This window comes from Nymphaea colorata, chromosome 12 (assembly GCF_008831285.2).
Source record: "Nymphaea colorata isolate Beijing-Zhang1983 chromosome 12, ASM883128v2, whole genome shotgun sequence".
Lineage (NCBI taxonomy): Eukaryota > Viridiplantae > Streptophyta > Magnoliopsida > Nymphaeales > Nymphaeaceae > Nymphaea > Nymphaea colorata.
The window spans coordinates 15943163-15960631 of NC_045149.1; the positions used below are offsets into that span (position 1 = coordinate 15943163).

A 17469-nucleotide genomic window follows, 5' to 3' on the forward strand; every position below is an offset into this window, starting at 1 on the left:
AATAGCAAAAAGTGTTATTAATTAATGACGTCAATTGGTAGTATGTCAAATAAGTATATAAAATTCTTAAAAATTTCTGATTACAACACGTGATTATTTCAAGATTTAGTGCAAGAGTATTATGAGCGAGCTGCTCAATTTGACGATTGTAATAATGTTGTCCAAAGCTAACTCACCCAGTAACGTACGTCATCTACTTGGGTTGGTTTCAAATTTTAAAGCATTCCGAACCAAAGCAACAGATGAACGGAGAGATGAAATTTCTTGGAGACCAGCTTTTACGTAAGTTATTCTCAAGCCCCATCAATTTGCTAACGGACGTGGCAGTCACACCTCATCAATGATGAAGCCATTGTCAACGCGTTGGGCAATGATCTGGCCAGGGTGTGAAAAGTAAAAGGAAGAAGGTTTCAGTGAAAAAATCAAGGTAAGAAACAACAGTGGGTAAAGGTACGGGTAACGAAAGAAGATTGTACCACAATATTTATCTTTTCCGTCCTGTTCAACTCCGTAAGTGACTGGACATGGTGGAATAAGGCAACGACGGGACGAGATGAAAAGCAGCAGCAGCAGCAGCAGCAGCAGCAGCAGCCGCAGCCAAGTATGGCCGCTCGTCCGCCAATTGGGCCATGTGAATGAAAGCGTGGAAACTTTTAATCGAGCCCACGAGCAGGAAACGTGGTTGGGGGACAGGGAAGGTGGCTGGAGTCCGGAGCTGCTGTTCCCCTTTAGAGGGATCGTCATTATTATGAGCCCCGGCCCTTTCCTTTCTTTCTAACACTTGTACACCACTCACTCCTTTTAGTTTTATGTAGGGAACCATCATTCTAGGGGCGCGGCTTCAAGAACCCAGTCTTTGAGAGAAACCCATCAAGTGGTCACGTTCGGAAAATGGATTACAGTTCACGAACTCGCTCGATATCATTTAGGCTACCACAAAATCTTTTTAGCACTCTTTTATGTATTATTATTTTACATTGATAAATCTTGATCCGTTAATTTTCTAGGACAACTCACGCTCAAGTTCTTTTCACATAAATCAAGTGTGGAGGTGAGATGCTCTAAGATGAGCCCCATTTTTTGCTGCATCAAGTAATGTGCCCAAATGGTGCTCCTTTTGAGTTATGGCCATTCAATCATGGTGTCCACTTGTGTTCTTGAACAATTTGGGTGTGAAAGAATATTGGAGAAAGAGGAGAGGACCGATTCTGAACAATGACAAAATATTTTTTTTTTTTTTGTCTAAGTTGAGCGAACTAGATTGTCTCCTACTCAAGAAAGGAAGTTTTGTTCATTCAATGTGGTTCAAGTGGCCGGCAAATGATTCACGGCCATTGCGCTCCATGTGCTAAACGACAGAAGTACAGCATCCCATCAGCCGCTTCTCTTCCTTTGGCTTCATGTATGTAAGAATTCATTTAACTGTTCCCGACGATGCTGCGAAACGCCACCACCAAACTGCCAGGGAGGTCACTGCCGCGATGTTAATAGTAGTTTAGGCTACTAACCACCTTTCTGCTTCCGCTTTCACTATGTGATGTAGGCCAGGTCAGAGAGAGAGGGCGCGGAATAGTATTGGCATGCTATAATAAGACAACTGACTTGGCATGAGTTCCGGTGCAAACCTTTCGAGAGAATCTCCTGTTTGAGGTAGCAACAAAGATCAGACAATCGATATGGCACAACCATGGCCACCCATAAAACAAACAAACTCTTCTGCAACGCTGTTCCTTCACGATCACACAGTGTAGCCATTACGAGCCAAGTATCATACATCATCTGTGCCATCATGGATGAGCGAACTTATTCTTGTCTACACAACCTTTTTTCCCCTCAAATGAAAGCTTGACAGAAATGGGATATATGAAACGTTTTCTCATGAATTACTGATTCTTGGCGCCCTAGAAATGGATATCAACCGTTCCTGTGTGGATCATGACTCACCAGTAACACAATGCCCATACGGAAGATGCTTCTGGCTTACAGTGTGCAGAATCCTCTCTTTTGGTATATGCATGTACACTTTTCCAAGGTCCCCATTGCAATTTTGGATCTCTACACACATCGGTTTTACATGCATCAATCGACTCCACAACACTGTCTATCTTTCCTCCCTACATGGCTTTTCATATAACCATTAAGATCACCTTAACTACATTTCATTTTATGCAGCCGAGTCAGTCCTTCCCGGTTTTGGCTGCCCAGAAATATACAGTAGCACTAGGTCAAATGTTGGGTCTTGGCCACTCGGCTAGTTCAGATCAAGTGTGGTATGGGTTTCATCATAGTCTTGCACCTCAACTCGTCCACATCTTCCGAATGTCTATATCCAAATTTTTATCCCTAGAACTCCATAGACGTCAAACTTAGTCACAATTGCCGACGGACCAAATTTGTGTTGGCTATCAATTAGCTTGGTTTCTTTTAGTTACAGGTGACCTAGTGCCCGGCTTCCTTTTTCCCCCTCAAGCTTAACCAAGTTCTCATGTTCATCTCCATGGTAAACGTCTAGGCAAATGCATCGTTAATCGATACACATATCACACTTTGTTAGTTTCTTGGTCTTCTTTTTTTCCGTTTCTCTGTATTGCCAAATTTTATTAGTCGAAAATATATGTCGAGAAGGATCTGATACGGATATTTTCTGAGGAGCACCAGTTGTAAACAACATTGTTTTGCTAACAAAGTGAGGAGGATCGCTCGACTGCTGAAGCCCACGTGGCTCAGCAGGGGAAGGAAAGGCTTATCCTACTGCAATGAAGGCCAGATAGACATAATCGCGGGACCGGAGGCGAAAGAGACAGTCCTCCACAGAACCCATCAGCAGGGGAAGGAAAGCGGTCCGTCCGTCCTCCTCTCCTAGGCAACCGCAAAAGCAGAAATATACGATCAATAACCCTGCTGCGCAGGTTGGATAATGCAGCCAGACTGAAGAACGCGTCCGTAGCCGCTTTCCCCTGCATTCCATCGGTTACATACATGTTAGAGCAGGCGATGAGCGGCGCAGAGTAAGCTACTTAAATGCCAACTCTTCCTTGTCAGTCTGTCTGCCAAGATGCAATAATGTTCAAAGGGGAACTAACATTGATTTGCGCATAGCGATGCAAGGAGCTCGAATCGGGACACTTAAACACGATCGAGAGAGTGAGAGTTGGAATTAGGTTTCCGTGCAACCAAAACAGACAAAAACTTCCAATACCAAATTCAGCCTAAGGATGCTACCGCGGTTGCTAGCTAGTTTTCAGCCCGGCCACGTTCTTCCGCTTTCCAGCGATAGTCGATAGGTAGCTGCTTTAACTTAGAACGACGGAATGCAGTTCACTGTAATCTTCATTGTCATGTCGCGGCACCCAAAACAAGCGCGTTTCTCCGGTTCAACCAACTCAAATAACTTTTTAAGTGGAATCTTTATTCAGGGGCTATAAGTAACCTCATACTGCCATACATTTCCTATTTTCCTGAAACAGGAAAAAAGGATATCAACTTAAACCCCGACATCTTGGAACACATACAAAGTCTATAATTTTCAACAATGTTCGCTTTAGTTAAAAAATTGCTGTGTCCTTTATGCCGAAAAAACGAATTATCATCTGTGCATGTGATAGCTTAGCATCAGGTAGCCCGGTGAAGGGGGAGGTGCCCGTGCGGGTTTACAGTTCAAGGAGTCCCGCACCGCCATGAGATTATGACGGTAAATATCCGTATGGTACAGACATGCCAAGATTCAGATCGATCGCAATCGCCATGCACAGCAAGACAAATACATCACACAGAAATCCATGATTTATATTTTGAGATTGTCCATAATAAGAGATCATAACGGATTGGATTTGAAATGGACGTACCTTTTACATATCCAATTTATTGGATGCTTTTCACATATTCAGACTTGAATGAGGATGAAGAAAAATTTATACCATATTCCAATCTGATTTGTGAATCCACCACTCGAATATGAAAAGGATCCATTTTTTTTTTTATTTTCACATCTGAATTTGTATCTAACTTTTAGATGCACCACCAAATCCAAACCACATGATGACAGTTTAGGAACCGAATTTCAAAATACATAGATATTGAATGAACAACAATTTTTTTTTTTTAAATTGAATCAAATCCAAATCCAATCGAATGTTTATTTAAATCAATTTAAATCGAAGGTCACAGGTTGTTAAATTTGACTCTATATTCATCTTTTCGAAGCAGGTCAATCAGGATATCTGATCCGAACCCAAACCATTTGCATTCTCATCCATCATCAAAAGTATATATATTTTTTTTTATTGAAAAAAGAAAAAAAAAGTGTTAACCTTCGGTAAAAGGACAGTCATAACATTATCTAAGGTATTGTGGACATGGTCTGGAGGGGAGTGATACAGAGAGAAAAAAGAAAAGAAAAAATCTAATTTGTACATGAACAATTAATCTACCGATAATAAGCCGTGAATGGGAGTGAAAATTTCTTTGTTTATACCTTAATCGACTGAACTGAAAGCATTAAATTTTGCTATCTGGTTGACGGTGGATGGAAGGGGCAATAAGGCTTAAGAACTAAGTGCTCTTTTGTCCTCTACGAATACCGATATTACAGGGAGCGATAGTCCTTATCCGTTAAAAAGAATGGGGATTGAATTTAGAATTTTGAAAAACAGCACGCCACTGACATGACTCGTCAAAATCTTGAGCGTCGCCAGCAAAACGAAAAGTGATGTTGCAGCACTTAAAAAAACGTATGGAGTCCACGTTGCCGGCAAAGCAAACTGGACTTCGTCTAAATTTTCCGCTTGATCTTCACCTTCGCCGAGGGCCAAAGAGAATCTTTTTCTTTGCCTCTGAAAAAGGACCGCCCGGTCGATTCACGAAACCCACATCACCACCATACATAAGGTGCTCTGCCTTCCACATCTCACGCAAGCAAAGCAGCTTAAATGTTCGGGGTCGAGCACAAACAACCGGTCCCAATGTCTTAAAAAACTAAGGAAGGGCCTTTTCTACTTACCAAGTTCTGAAGACCAACAAGTCTCCTCAAACGGCGAAGCACAAGAGCAAAAAGCCAAAGAAAAACCTCTCCGGTAACAATAAAATGGAAAAGAGGTGACTGTGACGACCGGGGCGTGCTCCCCGAGAAGATGGACAGGACGCGTCGCAGGCGGCGTTGATCTCTACATACGCGAACCCAGGCTCCAGTTATTACATGAAAAATTAAAAACAGAAAAACCTGCTCTGACCATTGCCGTGTTTCACTGATTGTTGCATGCGCGCAACCCGAGCATTTACGCATGCACAGCATTACACCCTCTATCTCTGTGTCCCTCTACAAACACTATCCTCTGGTGCCGTATGGTATGGGTCAAAAAAAAAATTTAAACAACAGATTTTGGTTTGAGCCGCCTATTTTAATCGTTGCCTAAGCTACAAATTCCCGTCTCTCTCACACACTAATATTCATGGGACTTCAACGTCACGTAGGAAATGTCTCTAAGCTGCTCCGATATGGCCCAATGCCACCCCAATCCAGATAGTGAATACATTTTATATATCTCCTCTGCCTGGTGAGCTAGGGGTTAACAGCAACAAGTGCGTGTAGACACTAGTATAGCAATAATGGCGCTAGGTATGGGCCTCCAGAGCACTACTCGCGTATAAGACATTACTTTATTGGTCAGTTGCAGAACCCCACAGTGAACTTGGAAGGCTATGAAACAGATTTCGAGATTACGCGACAAAGGAAGCTGTCTTTAACAGTTTGGTGTTGTTAGTTCCGAGGCTAAACCATTTAACTATACGCATTCTGTGTTTGTCCGAACACTTCCGACCAGAGACCCACCTTTTCCTTCCTTTTGACAAAAGAAGAAAAAAAAATATGTCGAGAATGTTCATACTCTGACAAAATTCAGAGTAATGCAGTTTTTTCTCCACTTGTCTCTCTCAATATCAATGCTTCCATCTTTTTCTGTGCTGGTTTTGGACCGGTAGAATGGAAGAGAGCTTCGTTCTGCTTCCACATTATATGTCTAGTTTATAAATGTCCACAATATCTAATTAATTAAAGTCAGTTTCACTGTCATAGTCATAGTATTTTTTATTCAAAAAATTGTGCAAGTAATTTGAAGAACATTGATCTGTGGTAGATCTGTGGTATGAGAAGGGAATCTAACCCAACAAAAAAAAATGAACGAGTCTTAGTAATGTAAAAAACTTATATACTCTATCATTAACTGCCGCAGAGCTCGCAGTTTTGTCATCAATCAATCAAACACAATTGCTTTTATTTTTTTTCTAATTGATCTTCAATAATTTCCGATGTTTAGTCGAAACACATGTGAAAGTGAACTGAAAATATAACAGGGTCATGATTGATTCATAATTTAGTGGCCAATAATGTTTCTTATGGGTGGGTCAACCTTCCAAGGAAAAAATGAATCCATGTCATTCCTAGGCCTACTCCCCAGGCACTACTATGGCACTCTTAAGAAACAATTACTACTACCGGAGAGCATAACCAGATTATCTTAGAGTGGTACGGCTACTGTAAATGTAATACATGCTCTATGGCAAATTATAGTCTCGACTGCGCATAAACTTATAACAGACGAAAATTTTGGCAGATAATTGCAGGTCATTTGTTTGGGTTTCTCAGGTTCCTCAACATTAAATACTTCAATACAAAGGTTTCGTTGGTGAAGTAACCAAGATATATCATTCCAGTTTCAAACGTATACAAGCTTGTACAATCATCAACATAACCTAAACCTTCGTTCATAACAGCCTGTGTGTTAGGGACAATCATAGTTGTAAAATAATATCAAATATTTTGTCTGAAAGACTACCTAGTACTGGCTTCGGTATCACGATTTCATGCCCTATGAAAACGTAGCAAACAAAGAATTGCAATTCCCATATTTGACTATGCAAAAACAAATCATAAAGGTAATCTAGGACAAAATTTTTTAGCTTAAAAACCGCAAAACAACAAGCTTTAATTAGTCGGTTTTACTCCCAATAGAACCAAACGAGCAAAAATAGCAGCCTCCTTAGTTGACTAAGCACGCGATTGTCCACATAAACAAGTTGGATACAGCCAGCTGCTGTATAGCTGATGACATATAGCTAAAGCAATGTCCGTTCTGGATCATTAGTTTAATCATTAATGGCATACGTTCCAGTAAGTTTACATAAACAACAAAATTAAATGACGATCGGATTGTACACACTCACACTTTAACACGTGACCCAAGGTTGAGCCATGACGGAAATTTGAAATTCACGCATTGAAAAGCTTGGGTCAATCTTGGTTAGAATGCTTCTAGGTTAAGCATCAGATGAAATGAGACTGGATTAAGTGTTAACTGAGTCATGTGGTACTCGATCCATCGAACCATTCTGGAATTTTGGAGTTTGAATTAAAGAAGTCTAACCGTCAGGTATGTTGAACTGAGTCATCTAGTACAAGACATAAACTCCCCGCATATGCTAATGAACCTCTGATGACTTCTAACAACTCCAAAGGAGCTAGACTCTTGGCTAAATCGACTCCCAAACAACTCTGATATAACCGCTATACAATCTGAATGTTGCGTGCAACGCTTAGCGCTAGGCGGTGCGATTATCAGCTTGATTGGTCGAGATGTCCCTGGTTTTCAACATAGAGCACAAGAGAGACGCAGAGCCCCGCGGGAGATGTGGAACGGCAATGAATGAACCTGTGATCAACCGCATTGAATGTGACCTGATCTGCTGTTCTTCTATGGGGCGTAGCCGAGCCATAGTTACAGAATAGCTATAAAGGATTACAAGATAAAATCAGGTGGTTGTGTAAGTAGGTGCGTGGACAACAGCATTTCCATAGTAATACTATTATCATAACTGTGAAGCCGGCACTAAGTTTTTACTTTTTAAAGCAATGCATGAAACAGACTGTGGTACGCGTGCCACTGTCAAACCGGAAGAGGGCGACAACGTTAAGAGTAAGGGCATGTCTGGATGGCGGGACGCATTGTCCAAAATTTCTTTCTGAAACCCTCAGTGTCAGGTTTCAAAAGTAGAGCGTAACAACATCTGTGGCTAAAAACAAGAGTCGTTAGCGCGGATTCACTGAAGGGAGAGAGAGAGCAGAAAAAGATTTCATCGTTACTAGGCTGGGTTCCAACAGGAGCAGCGAGAGAAATAAAGAGAGAGGACTAAGAATTGCTAAAAAGAGAGAGAAAGTAAATCATTGAGTACCAGAGATGAATCATCGGGAAAGAGATCGCTGTAAAGATTGAGGTTTCGGGTTGGAAGACCAAATTGAGTCAATTAGATCTGCTTTCGGAATGGAAATAAGCAGAGACAAAAAAAGGCTACATACGTGAAGGAAACCATCCGAAAAGATAATACGTTCCATGTTTAAATCATAAGATGAATTTATTCAAAACACTAGGTCATACTCCTGTTCAATCGTGTGCGCATGCACGAGCTACACGGGTTCTTTCACCTTTCTCTGTACCCTTTACGTATAAGCTTGGCTATCTGCCACTTAAACTAGGCGTAGAAAATGATGCATCGAACCGACTTCCATCGGATACCATCCGCAGTCCCTACCAATATCATGATTGGCACTAACGTTCTAGACAGATAAAATTATGTTTTGCACTAACATTCTGCACACGTAAAATCATGATTTGCACTAATATTCTCCACATGGATACTTGCTTTTGCATCCCAACCATTTTCATCTACACGGCCGGTTCCAGGCATGATGATGATGGACGAGGGATGTCGTATAATTTTGTCGAACTTGTAATTATATAAGCATATGAAAGTCATACATATGTGAGCCAAAAAAGAGGGAGAAAAATATCAAGGAGCAGTGCATGAATTTCTAAAAGAAAAGAAGAAGTGCTAAAGTTAATCAGGAAGCACACGCGACAAAAGCAATCAACAGTGACACATCAGAGACCAGCAAGACAAACCCAGAAAGCTTACTGGAGACTTACTACAGATGAGCGAACGCGAGTGGTCGTAGCGGGCATTACATGTTTGGGAAAAAAAAAAAAACAAACAGACAGACAGACACCATTACCGACACTTATTAGTTTACATTTTCCATGAAACTCAAAATTGTGAATAAGAGGGGAACATAATATTTCTGTAAAATAGAGAGGAATTTATTGGCAGAAGTGAGCAAAACAAGAAGAAGAAGAGGGGAAAAGAAATTAGTAGCAGGGATGGCGACTTCTCGGGCAGCATGGCTGGTTGGGGTTGTCCAAAGGTGAGCATATTAATAAAACCAGGATGTTTCGACCGGTACAACACCCTGTGTCGTTTCGGGGGGTGTGGCGAGGGCTACAAAACAAGATGGGGATAAATGTTTAAAAAAACCATATAGGTGTCTTTTAATGCTTGGATCAGGTGTAAGACTCCCGCCCTGTCTGCTTGCGTGCCCATCTGATCCACATGTGCGAGCACGAGTATATATATTCATACGCGTATTTGGAGATCGCAGTGGACATTGCCATTGGGGGCTCACTGAGAGGGGCACTGAACTGATAAAGAGGAGGAGACGGGTGCTGGTGCCACCAGGTGGGCCGTTGCAGGACAGAAGAGAAGAGAAGCGGGTAGTAAGTGAAAGAAGGACCTTGTAGGTAGCTTCGTTAGGTAAAGCAAAAATGGAGAGGGAGAAGGAAACGAAGCTATCGAAATTTAGGAGGATCTGTGTGTTCTGTGGTAGCAGCCAGGGGAAGAAGAAGAGCTACCAGGATGCAGCTATTGAGCTTGGAAAAGAACTGGTATGTGCTGCATCATCAACATGCCAAAGCATGGCATCTCTCTCTCTCTCTGGGTTTTTTCCAGAGCCTATATATTAAACGGTCATTCCGAGGATTTTCTCTCTGTCTTCCCCTTTGACTTCTATTCCAGAACAGGCATTATAGGGGCTTCGTTTTGTATAGTCATGATCGTGATGTTCTTCCTTCTTGAGCCTATCCATATACTTGTTCAGGGAGCCCAAAATAGGCATGTCGATCTTGATTTTAGGTTTACCTATTTTCTTGCCACAAGTTTGCACAAGTGGAGGAGTAAAAGAAGAGCCAGATCCTCTTCGAGGCGATTTCTCTTTGTTGGTTTATTCTTCCTTCTCTAACCTTCGCCCCGAGACAAAATTGCTGCTCGTCCATCTTTATCTAGAGAAAACAACTTCGTCTCTTTATATGTGCAAATCCTGTAATGCATCTTACCGTCGAGTCTATATGTGTGGCAGTGTGTCGAAAGTAAATATGCCTGATGCATCGGGTACATATAAAGCGCCCCCATCTCATGAAACATGAGACTTGTATTCTACGCTCAAAGAAATTTCGTGAGCAACATGAACATTTTTCTTGTTTCTTTGGTATCCAGGTGTTGAGGAACATAGATCTCGTTTATGGAGGAGGAAGTGTTGGGCTGATGGGTCTGGTGTCGCAGGCAGTGTACGATGGTGGCCGCCATGTCGTTGGGTAAGTCCTCAAAATTTTAGTCAAGACTTTCGGTAAGCCTCCGGTTAATTAACCCTTCGTTTCTGTTCTTGTCATGGTATGGTCTTTTTGCAGAGTCATTCCCAAGACGCTCATGCCCCGAGAGGTAACGTTAACTCATTGCCTTCGGACTTGGATTCTTTGGGAACTTTTAAGATCATCCAAACCTCTCACTAGTTTTGCGCCTCCCTTCTTCCAAAAACTTGGCAAGTCCCGGTCCCGAGGAATCACCACCTGCTCATGTGCCCTCCATGACTTGGCATGGGCATCATGAGAGTCAAAAGCAAAAAAAACCGAGTTCCTTGTCAGATTTGGGAGGCAGACATTGCGTTGTCACCCTTGCAGTATTTTTAAAACCACCCACCTGAAAGCATAACAACACGCACTCTCTCATCTATAGCTTGCTTCCGCAGATAACAGGGGAGACTGTGGGAGAGGTGAAGGCAGTCGCAGACATGCATCAAAGGAAGGCAGAGATGGCACGAAGATCGGATGCCTTTATCGCCCTACCAGGTGAGTGTAAAAGTCCAGAACCTCAGAGGAAAATACCAAACACATCCCCACCACCATCCTTTTCCTATCCAAGTTGATTTCCTGAAATGCCCCTGTAGGTAGACGCTAGGGTTGCCAATCTTTTTGTCGTCATTGCAGAATGGGCATATTGATGGGTCTGTCTGTCTGTCTACGCTAGATGGCATCTTTTTCTTTGGATCTCAGCCTCAGGCCGGGTGAGAAAGTAACTACTGCTGCTCAGAAGATAGATAAAGCCCTCCTCCTCCTCCTCCTCCTCCTCTCCCTTTTGTCATTTTTTCTTCTTTTGGTCAGTCGAAACAGACTGCGGACACAAGGATGCCTTCCAAACCCATGATAAGGATGCCTTAGTCTAATAAAATAAAACCATAACCCATGTAGGAACTGAGGGCTGTTGGAGAAACCCAATCACCGAATAACCGGTGATCCGTGTGCCAGACAAATCAAAAGTAGAATAGCACGGCCCAACAATTCTCTGCAATATTATTATTATTATCACCACCACCACTAAAGCATTGAAAGGACAATTAAAAGAAGGTCCACCTTCTATTTCGCGCAGGGGGATACGGGACACTGGAGGAGCTGCTGGAAGTCATAACGTGGGCGCAACTAGGGATTCATGACAAGCCGGTAAAATACCAATCTCTGAAAACTGGAAGCTCTTGGAAGGGGAGAAGGATTTTTTTAAAATCCTTCCTGCCGATACTTACAGTCCCACTTACATATCAAATGAATGTCGGTTGAGCAGCTCCCTTCTCATGTTCTTGCAGGTTGGGCTACTGAACGTTGACGGATATTACAACTCCCTTCTCTCTTTCATCGACAAGGCTGTGGAGGAAGGATTCATTAGCCCCAGTGCCCGGCATATTATTGTCTCCGCGCCAAACGCCAAGGAGTTGGTGAGGAAACTGGAAGTAAGCTCCTTTCTTACTCAAACTCCTCCTCTACTTCAGTTAAACGCATCACCATTTGGAAAAGAAAACCTCGCCAAGAGAGAAAGAGACCAACGGGTAGAAAAAGTGGCCAAACACCTCCTCCTATGAGTGGGGCCGTGCATGCTCCATGCTACTGAGTACCGTAAACCAACTCAACTCCAGTCAAATTAAATAATCACTCACTTGACCGACAACACATATAGTGCCAAGACACGATGGTCCAACTGCGGCACCATTTACGACGACGCTTACTGCGCTAATGTAGGTTTAATGTCATCTCTCTTCTTGTTTTACATGCCACGTAAACTCCTCTAAACTCTCTATCAAATCAAGACACCCTCGATTAACATAAAATTATCGAATGCTACAACCTGGAAGACTAGGGACTTTCACTATAGTGGTTCAAAAGTCATGTTGGTTTTTGTTTCAGCACATGACTATAGCAAATAGGTCCAAACTTTACTCACAATTTCAAAACTCGTCTGCTTTTTAATATGCATGGATCAGTTCAGGTTTTGTTGTAGACAAAAAAAAAAAACATAACACGCTTTTGAAAGCGATAGGTTTCATGCATTAGTTTAATTTTGAAACACGAAAATAACTTTTGCACTTGATATTAATGTACTTTCATCCTAAACCGATCCGGCAGTTCGATCTGTGATTCATGACAAAGAATAATATAGCTGTTTCAAAATGCTTTACTTTTTCAATAGTAAGTTGTAAAAGAATTCATGAGAAAGAAACCATTTCGATGCGTAAGTTTAACACGCGCACACATAAACACCAAAAGGACCCGTGAAGGAAAAAACCTTGGTCTGTTGCCGTCATTAAACCATGACATCTTCATCGCAGTCTGAGTAAAGGCATTTTAAATGAAGCAGTTATCTTGTCACACCGTAAATTACCTTCAAAAATCCTGGTTAAAGTCCTTTGAAATAGGAATTTTGTAGCACCAAACATGGCATAGGTCTTTCAACATAAAAAAGAAAAAATGACCCACGCTACGAAATGATAGCATCCAAAACACGTCGAAATTTCTCAGCGGTTATAGAACATGACAACCATGATAAGTAGGCACATGATATTTGATTTCTCATGTTAGCAAGTTTAATCATATCGGTAAGGTTGAGTGTTTGACAAAGAGGGTAAAAATTACTAATTTCCTGTAGAGATCATCATTGATGATCTTTAACCATTTTTTTAACATTTGACACACCGCTCCTTCACCATGTCCGGTTTAATGAAAACATGCTTCTCGTATTTAATAGTTTAAACAGGTTAAAATACAGCTAAAAAAGTGGCACAACGCGTGATGGGTAAGGCATCAATTCTATGTTATTGAGAAGCTCAACTCCATGATTTGCTCCTTCTTCCACCGATCAAAATCCCATTTATTATAATCCGCAACATCCTGTGAAATTTCCATATAGGCGAAAGCGTCAGCCATCGATGTAATGCATCCTGGGATTTCCTACCTCCAGGAAGATTTGATCGTTAACTTATAGCCCCTGAAATTCTTAGATCTATGGCTCGCCCCATCTTCCCTCCTTGAAAGTCTTAGATTTAGGGCTTGCCTCCTCCTCCATCTAGTTCAGCTGGAGACCCGACCAGAATTCAACCACACACTTTTTTGCATGAAAAGAGGGCAAAAGAAAATTTATGGTTCGTTTTCTTGATCCTCTGGTTTTAATGGAGTTGCAACAGAAAAACTAACCGGGACTCTGACCCGTTGTATTGCAGGAGTACGTGCCTCGCCACGAGAGAGTGGCGTCGAAGCTCAGCTGGGAGATGGAGCAGCTCGGCTACTCCTCCAAATGCGAGATGTCAAGGTAGCCCCACGGAGAAGATGATCATGGTGAAAGAAAGAACGGAAAACGCATTGGGGAGCGGGAAAAAACAAAAGGAGGATGGTCGAGAAGCTTCCATTTGGGGAGCTGCATTTTTTTTCTCTCTTTTTTATCTTTTGTAAAAATGCAAAGCAACGGAATGGCTGGGCATGAATATATCTTATATAACATACACAAGAAATCCCTCCTCGTGATTTTTAACTGCTTTAATTTAGTTGGACCGCTTGAACTTGGACGCCGAATTCGAATTTCATCACTTGGTAGGTAATTACGATTGGATTAGATTGTTAACCATTTGCTATGCGGTTTTCACTCAAATCCGAGCTGTACATGTAAAAGTTGGATCCACCGTCACCGTGCAGCAAACCATGAATCCAATAAACCAAATTGCATCTGGTAACGTGTCCTCGGCCAACCGAAATTTGATCCGACCCGGATTATATATAAGAGCGAGAGAAGACTTACAAAGCATGAAATGTAAATTTCTTGATGTTCCGCCGTTATGTCCTTCACCGTGAGTTAAAAAGACTGACAATATTTTCCAATTGCCTTGAAAAATTATCTCCTAACTAGTTATGAAGTTGTTAAGTTGGAAAATTTTTTGTCGTTGCCTAGGGTTGAGGAATGCTAGCTCTCTCTCTAAATTTTCAATTGTATCATAAAAAAATTCTGCAAGTGATAAGCTGGAAAATGCCCTTTACGTCTTTTTAGCTGTGTTTCTTAGAAGTTGTTGTTAGTCTAAATGGCATAAGAAAAGTGCCGCTAATATATGAACATGCCATTGCCGATTTTTAGTGACGCTTTAGATGTCAGTGTGGACATTCCCGGTAGCCGGCTCTTTTTGCTCTGGCACCTTTTCTTTCACTGTATTGTGTGAACCTACTGTCCTTTTTGTTTTCCCTTCGACAGTATCTGGGGCTCTGTCCTCGTTACCTTCGTAGTTTCCTCTCTCTCTCTCACATCCCATTTAATCAATTGTTAATCATCAAATTTCTAAAGATTGAAGGCTAAGGATTGATGGCAGCAGTGCACAATGAAGTGCCATGCATGCGAGGTTCCTGATTGACTTAATTTGTCTAAATGATGCAGGTCAGGCTTCTTTTGAACTCAAGCAAGACTATGAAACCTAAGTCTAGCTCAAGAGAGTAACGTATGTCCTGTTGGATCAAATATGTACTTTCTTAAGTCTAAAGAAGCACTGCAAAGCATAGTTGATAGATGAATAAGAGGCCTGTTGGGGACGAAACCATCTCCCTTTCCCTTGCCAAAAACCATCCCCTCCTTCCCTTTCCAAACATGGTAGCTATTGATGATTTTGAACTTGAACAACTAGATGTTAAAACTACATTTTTACATGGTAGCCTAGAAGAAAAAATATATATGCAGCAGCCAAAAGGATTTATTCAAGCAAAAAATAAAAAGTTAGTGTGCAAATTGAAAAGGTCACTCTATGGCTTGAAGCAAGTACCACGACAGTGGTATAAAAGATTTGACATCTTTATGTTGGCACAAGGCTACAATAGGAGCAGGTATGACAGTTGTGTTTACTTTCGTTTTTTGAATGATGGTTCCATTATTATTTTGATGCTCTATGTGGATGACATGCTTATAGCATGCAAACACGTGTTAGAAATTGCTAAGTTGAAATATGAACTTAGAAATGAATTTGAAATGAAAGATTTGGGGGCAGCCAAAAGAATTCTAGGTATGAAAATTCATAGAGATCGAGAGAAAAAGAAACTATGGTTGACACAAAAGGAGGATGTAAATAAAGTGTTGGCTAAATTCAATATGAAGAATGCAAAATTAGTTTCTACTCCACTTACTCAACATTTTATCTTTGAAAGATTGTCCCAAATCTAAAAAAGAGAGCAGCATTATGAGCAAAATACCATATGCAAATGCAGTTGGATGTCTTATGTATGCTATGGCCTGTACTAGGCCTGATTTTTCTCATGTTGTAAGTGTTGTTAGCAGATATATGGAAAATCCAAGTCAAAGACATTGAGAGGCAGTAAAATGGATTTTGCGATATTTGAAAGGCTCATCAGATTTTGGCTTACTATTTCAGGCAGGTATAAATATTTCTGATGCTCTTATTGACTATGTTGATTCAGACTATGCAGGTGACTTGGATAAAAGAAGATCTACAACAGGGTATATATTTACTCTAGATGGAGGCCCAATCAGTTGGAAAGCTACATTACAAGATATTGTTGCTTTATCAACAACTCAATCGGAGTATATTGCTGCAGTAGAAGCTACTAAAGAAGCAGTTTGGTTAAGAAGACTTGTTAATGAAATGAGTATTATGCAGAAAAATGTCAAATTACATTGTGACAGTCAAAGCGCAATATGTTTGACTAAAGATCCAGTCTATCATGGAAGAACTAAACATATAGATGTCAGATATCATAAGATCAGGGAGTTTGTGGCAAATGGTGAAATTCAACTACAAAAGGTGGAGTCGCAACATAATGTGGCAGACATGTTGATAAAACCTCTTACCACAATTAAATTTCACCATTGCTTGAGCTTGGCTCAGATTTGTGCATGTTAGCATGTTTTGAAGTCCTAGGGAGAAGGGACATTTATACTAAACAGAATTAATCTTATATATTTTATGGATTATGACCAAGCCAAAGAAAGGTGGAGATTTGTTATTATTTTTTTGACTTGGCCATATGTAAGTCAATAGTGGGCATTTATGTCTTTGTTCTTAAAACCCTTATTTTGCTTTTATGGAAGGGCTCGACATCTTTCTCCTTTTTTGCCTCACGCCATCATCTTGTGGTATGCTATTTTGGTGGAGCAACTCAAGGAGTGGCCTGCGATTTTGGTGGAGCGTCTCAAGGTGTCGTCGTCAACATGGAGACTCCACCACCAACTCTCTCACTTGCTAAAATCTCTTGTGGGCAGTGTCTCTAGAAGAAGAGGTATGTTTTTCAGTTTTGTGGTTATGTGAAGAACATACAGAAAACAAAGAGAGAGATTTGGGGCTGAAGGTCACGCAGTAGCATTATTGTCTTGTAAGAGGATTTTTGTCTATTTTGGCTTCTTGGATGTCACTGTATTTTGATGTTTCATATAATATAATATGAATCCTGCTGGTTTCTTCTCGTGGATGTAGGAAGACAAACAGTCTATCCGAACCACGTAATTTGGGTGTCTTCTGTGTGATTGCTTTCCTGTCTCGCTCTCTGCCGTTTATTTCACTATTCACTCTCTTGATATCACGAACACATATTTTTTTACAGAGTGGTTGTTTTTCACCTTACTCTGTTTTTGCTTGCAATCTGGTCCTAACATTCGCAACACAAACAAACCCTTATTTAACTTCAACTGCCTGTCACTCACTCCTCTTGTTCAGATTATGAGGCAGTCGTGTTTATGACAATATGTTTTGAGGTGTATTTGCACGGAGTTCTCTCATTCCTTCTTCGGTTGTTTGTCCAGTGGATTCAGCATGTATTTAAGGGAAACAAGGCACGTTGATTTTCGAAATCGAGGAAGTGATCCAGAAGCTTCCATTTGGGGAGGGAGAAAAATGAATGTCCGGATTTGTTTCTCCCTTTTTTATCTTTGGGTTGTGATTTTTATCTGCTTCAATTTAATTGGACCGCTTGAACTTGAACTCCCGCTTCTTTTTCGTCACGTTTGGTCTGG

The 17469-nt window shown here is 41.1% G+C and overlaps 1 protein-coding gene across 1 annotated transcript; it reads left to right on the top strand.

Moving 5' to 3' along the window:
• Window positions 1-9390: 9390 nt before the first annotated feature.
• LOC116265154 (cytokinin riboside 5'-monophosphate phosphoribohydrolase LOG1) lies at window positions 9391-13999 on the top strand. The gene is made up of 7 exons (XM_031645679.2): window positions 9391-9767; window positions 10375-10472; window positions 10566-10596; window positions 10904-11003; window positions 11581-11651; window positions 11792-11935; window positions 13697-13999. The coding sequence occupies exons 1-7, from the start codon at window positions 9648-9650 to the stop codon at window positions 13787-13789; spliced, it is 657 nt and encodes a 218-aa protein (XP_031501539.1). The 5' UTR covers window positions 9391-9647; the 3' UTR covers window positions 13790-13999.
• Window positions 14000-17469: the final 3470 nt, after the last annotated feature.

Coding starts and splice junctions, on each gene's coding strand:
- LOC116265154 (XM_031645679.2), top strand. CDS start 9,648: ATGGAGAGGGAGAAGGAAACGAAGCTATCGAAATTTAGGAGGATCTGT. Junction 9,768..10,374: donor TTGAGCTTGGAAAAGAACTG/GTATGTGCTGCA, acceptor TTTGGTATCCAG/GTGTTGAGGAACATAGATCT. Junction 11,936..13,696: donor AGTTGGTGAGGAAACTGGAA/GTAAGCTCCTTT, acceptor GTTGTATTGCAG/GAGTACGTGCCTCGCCACGA.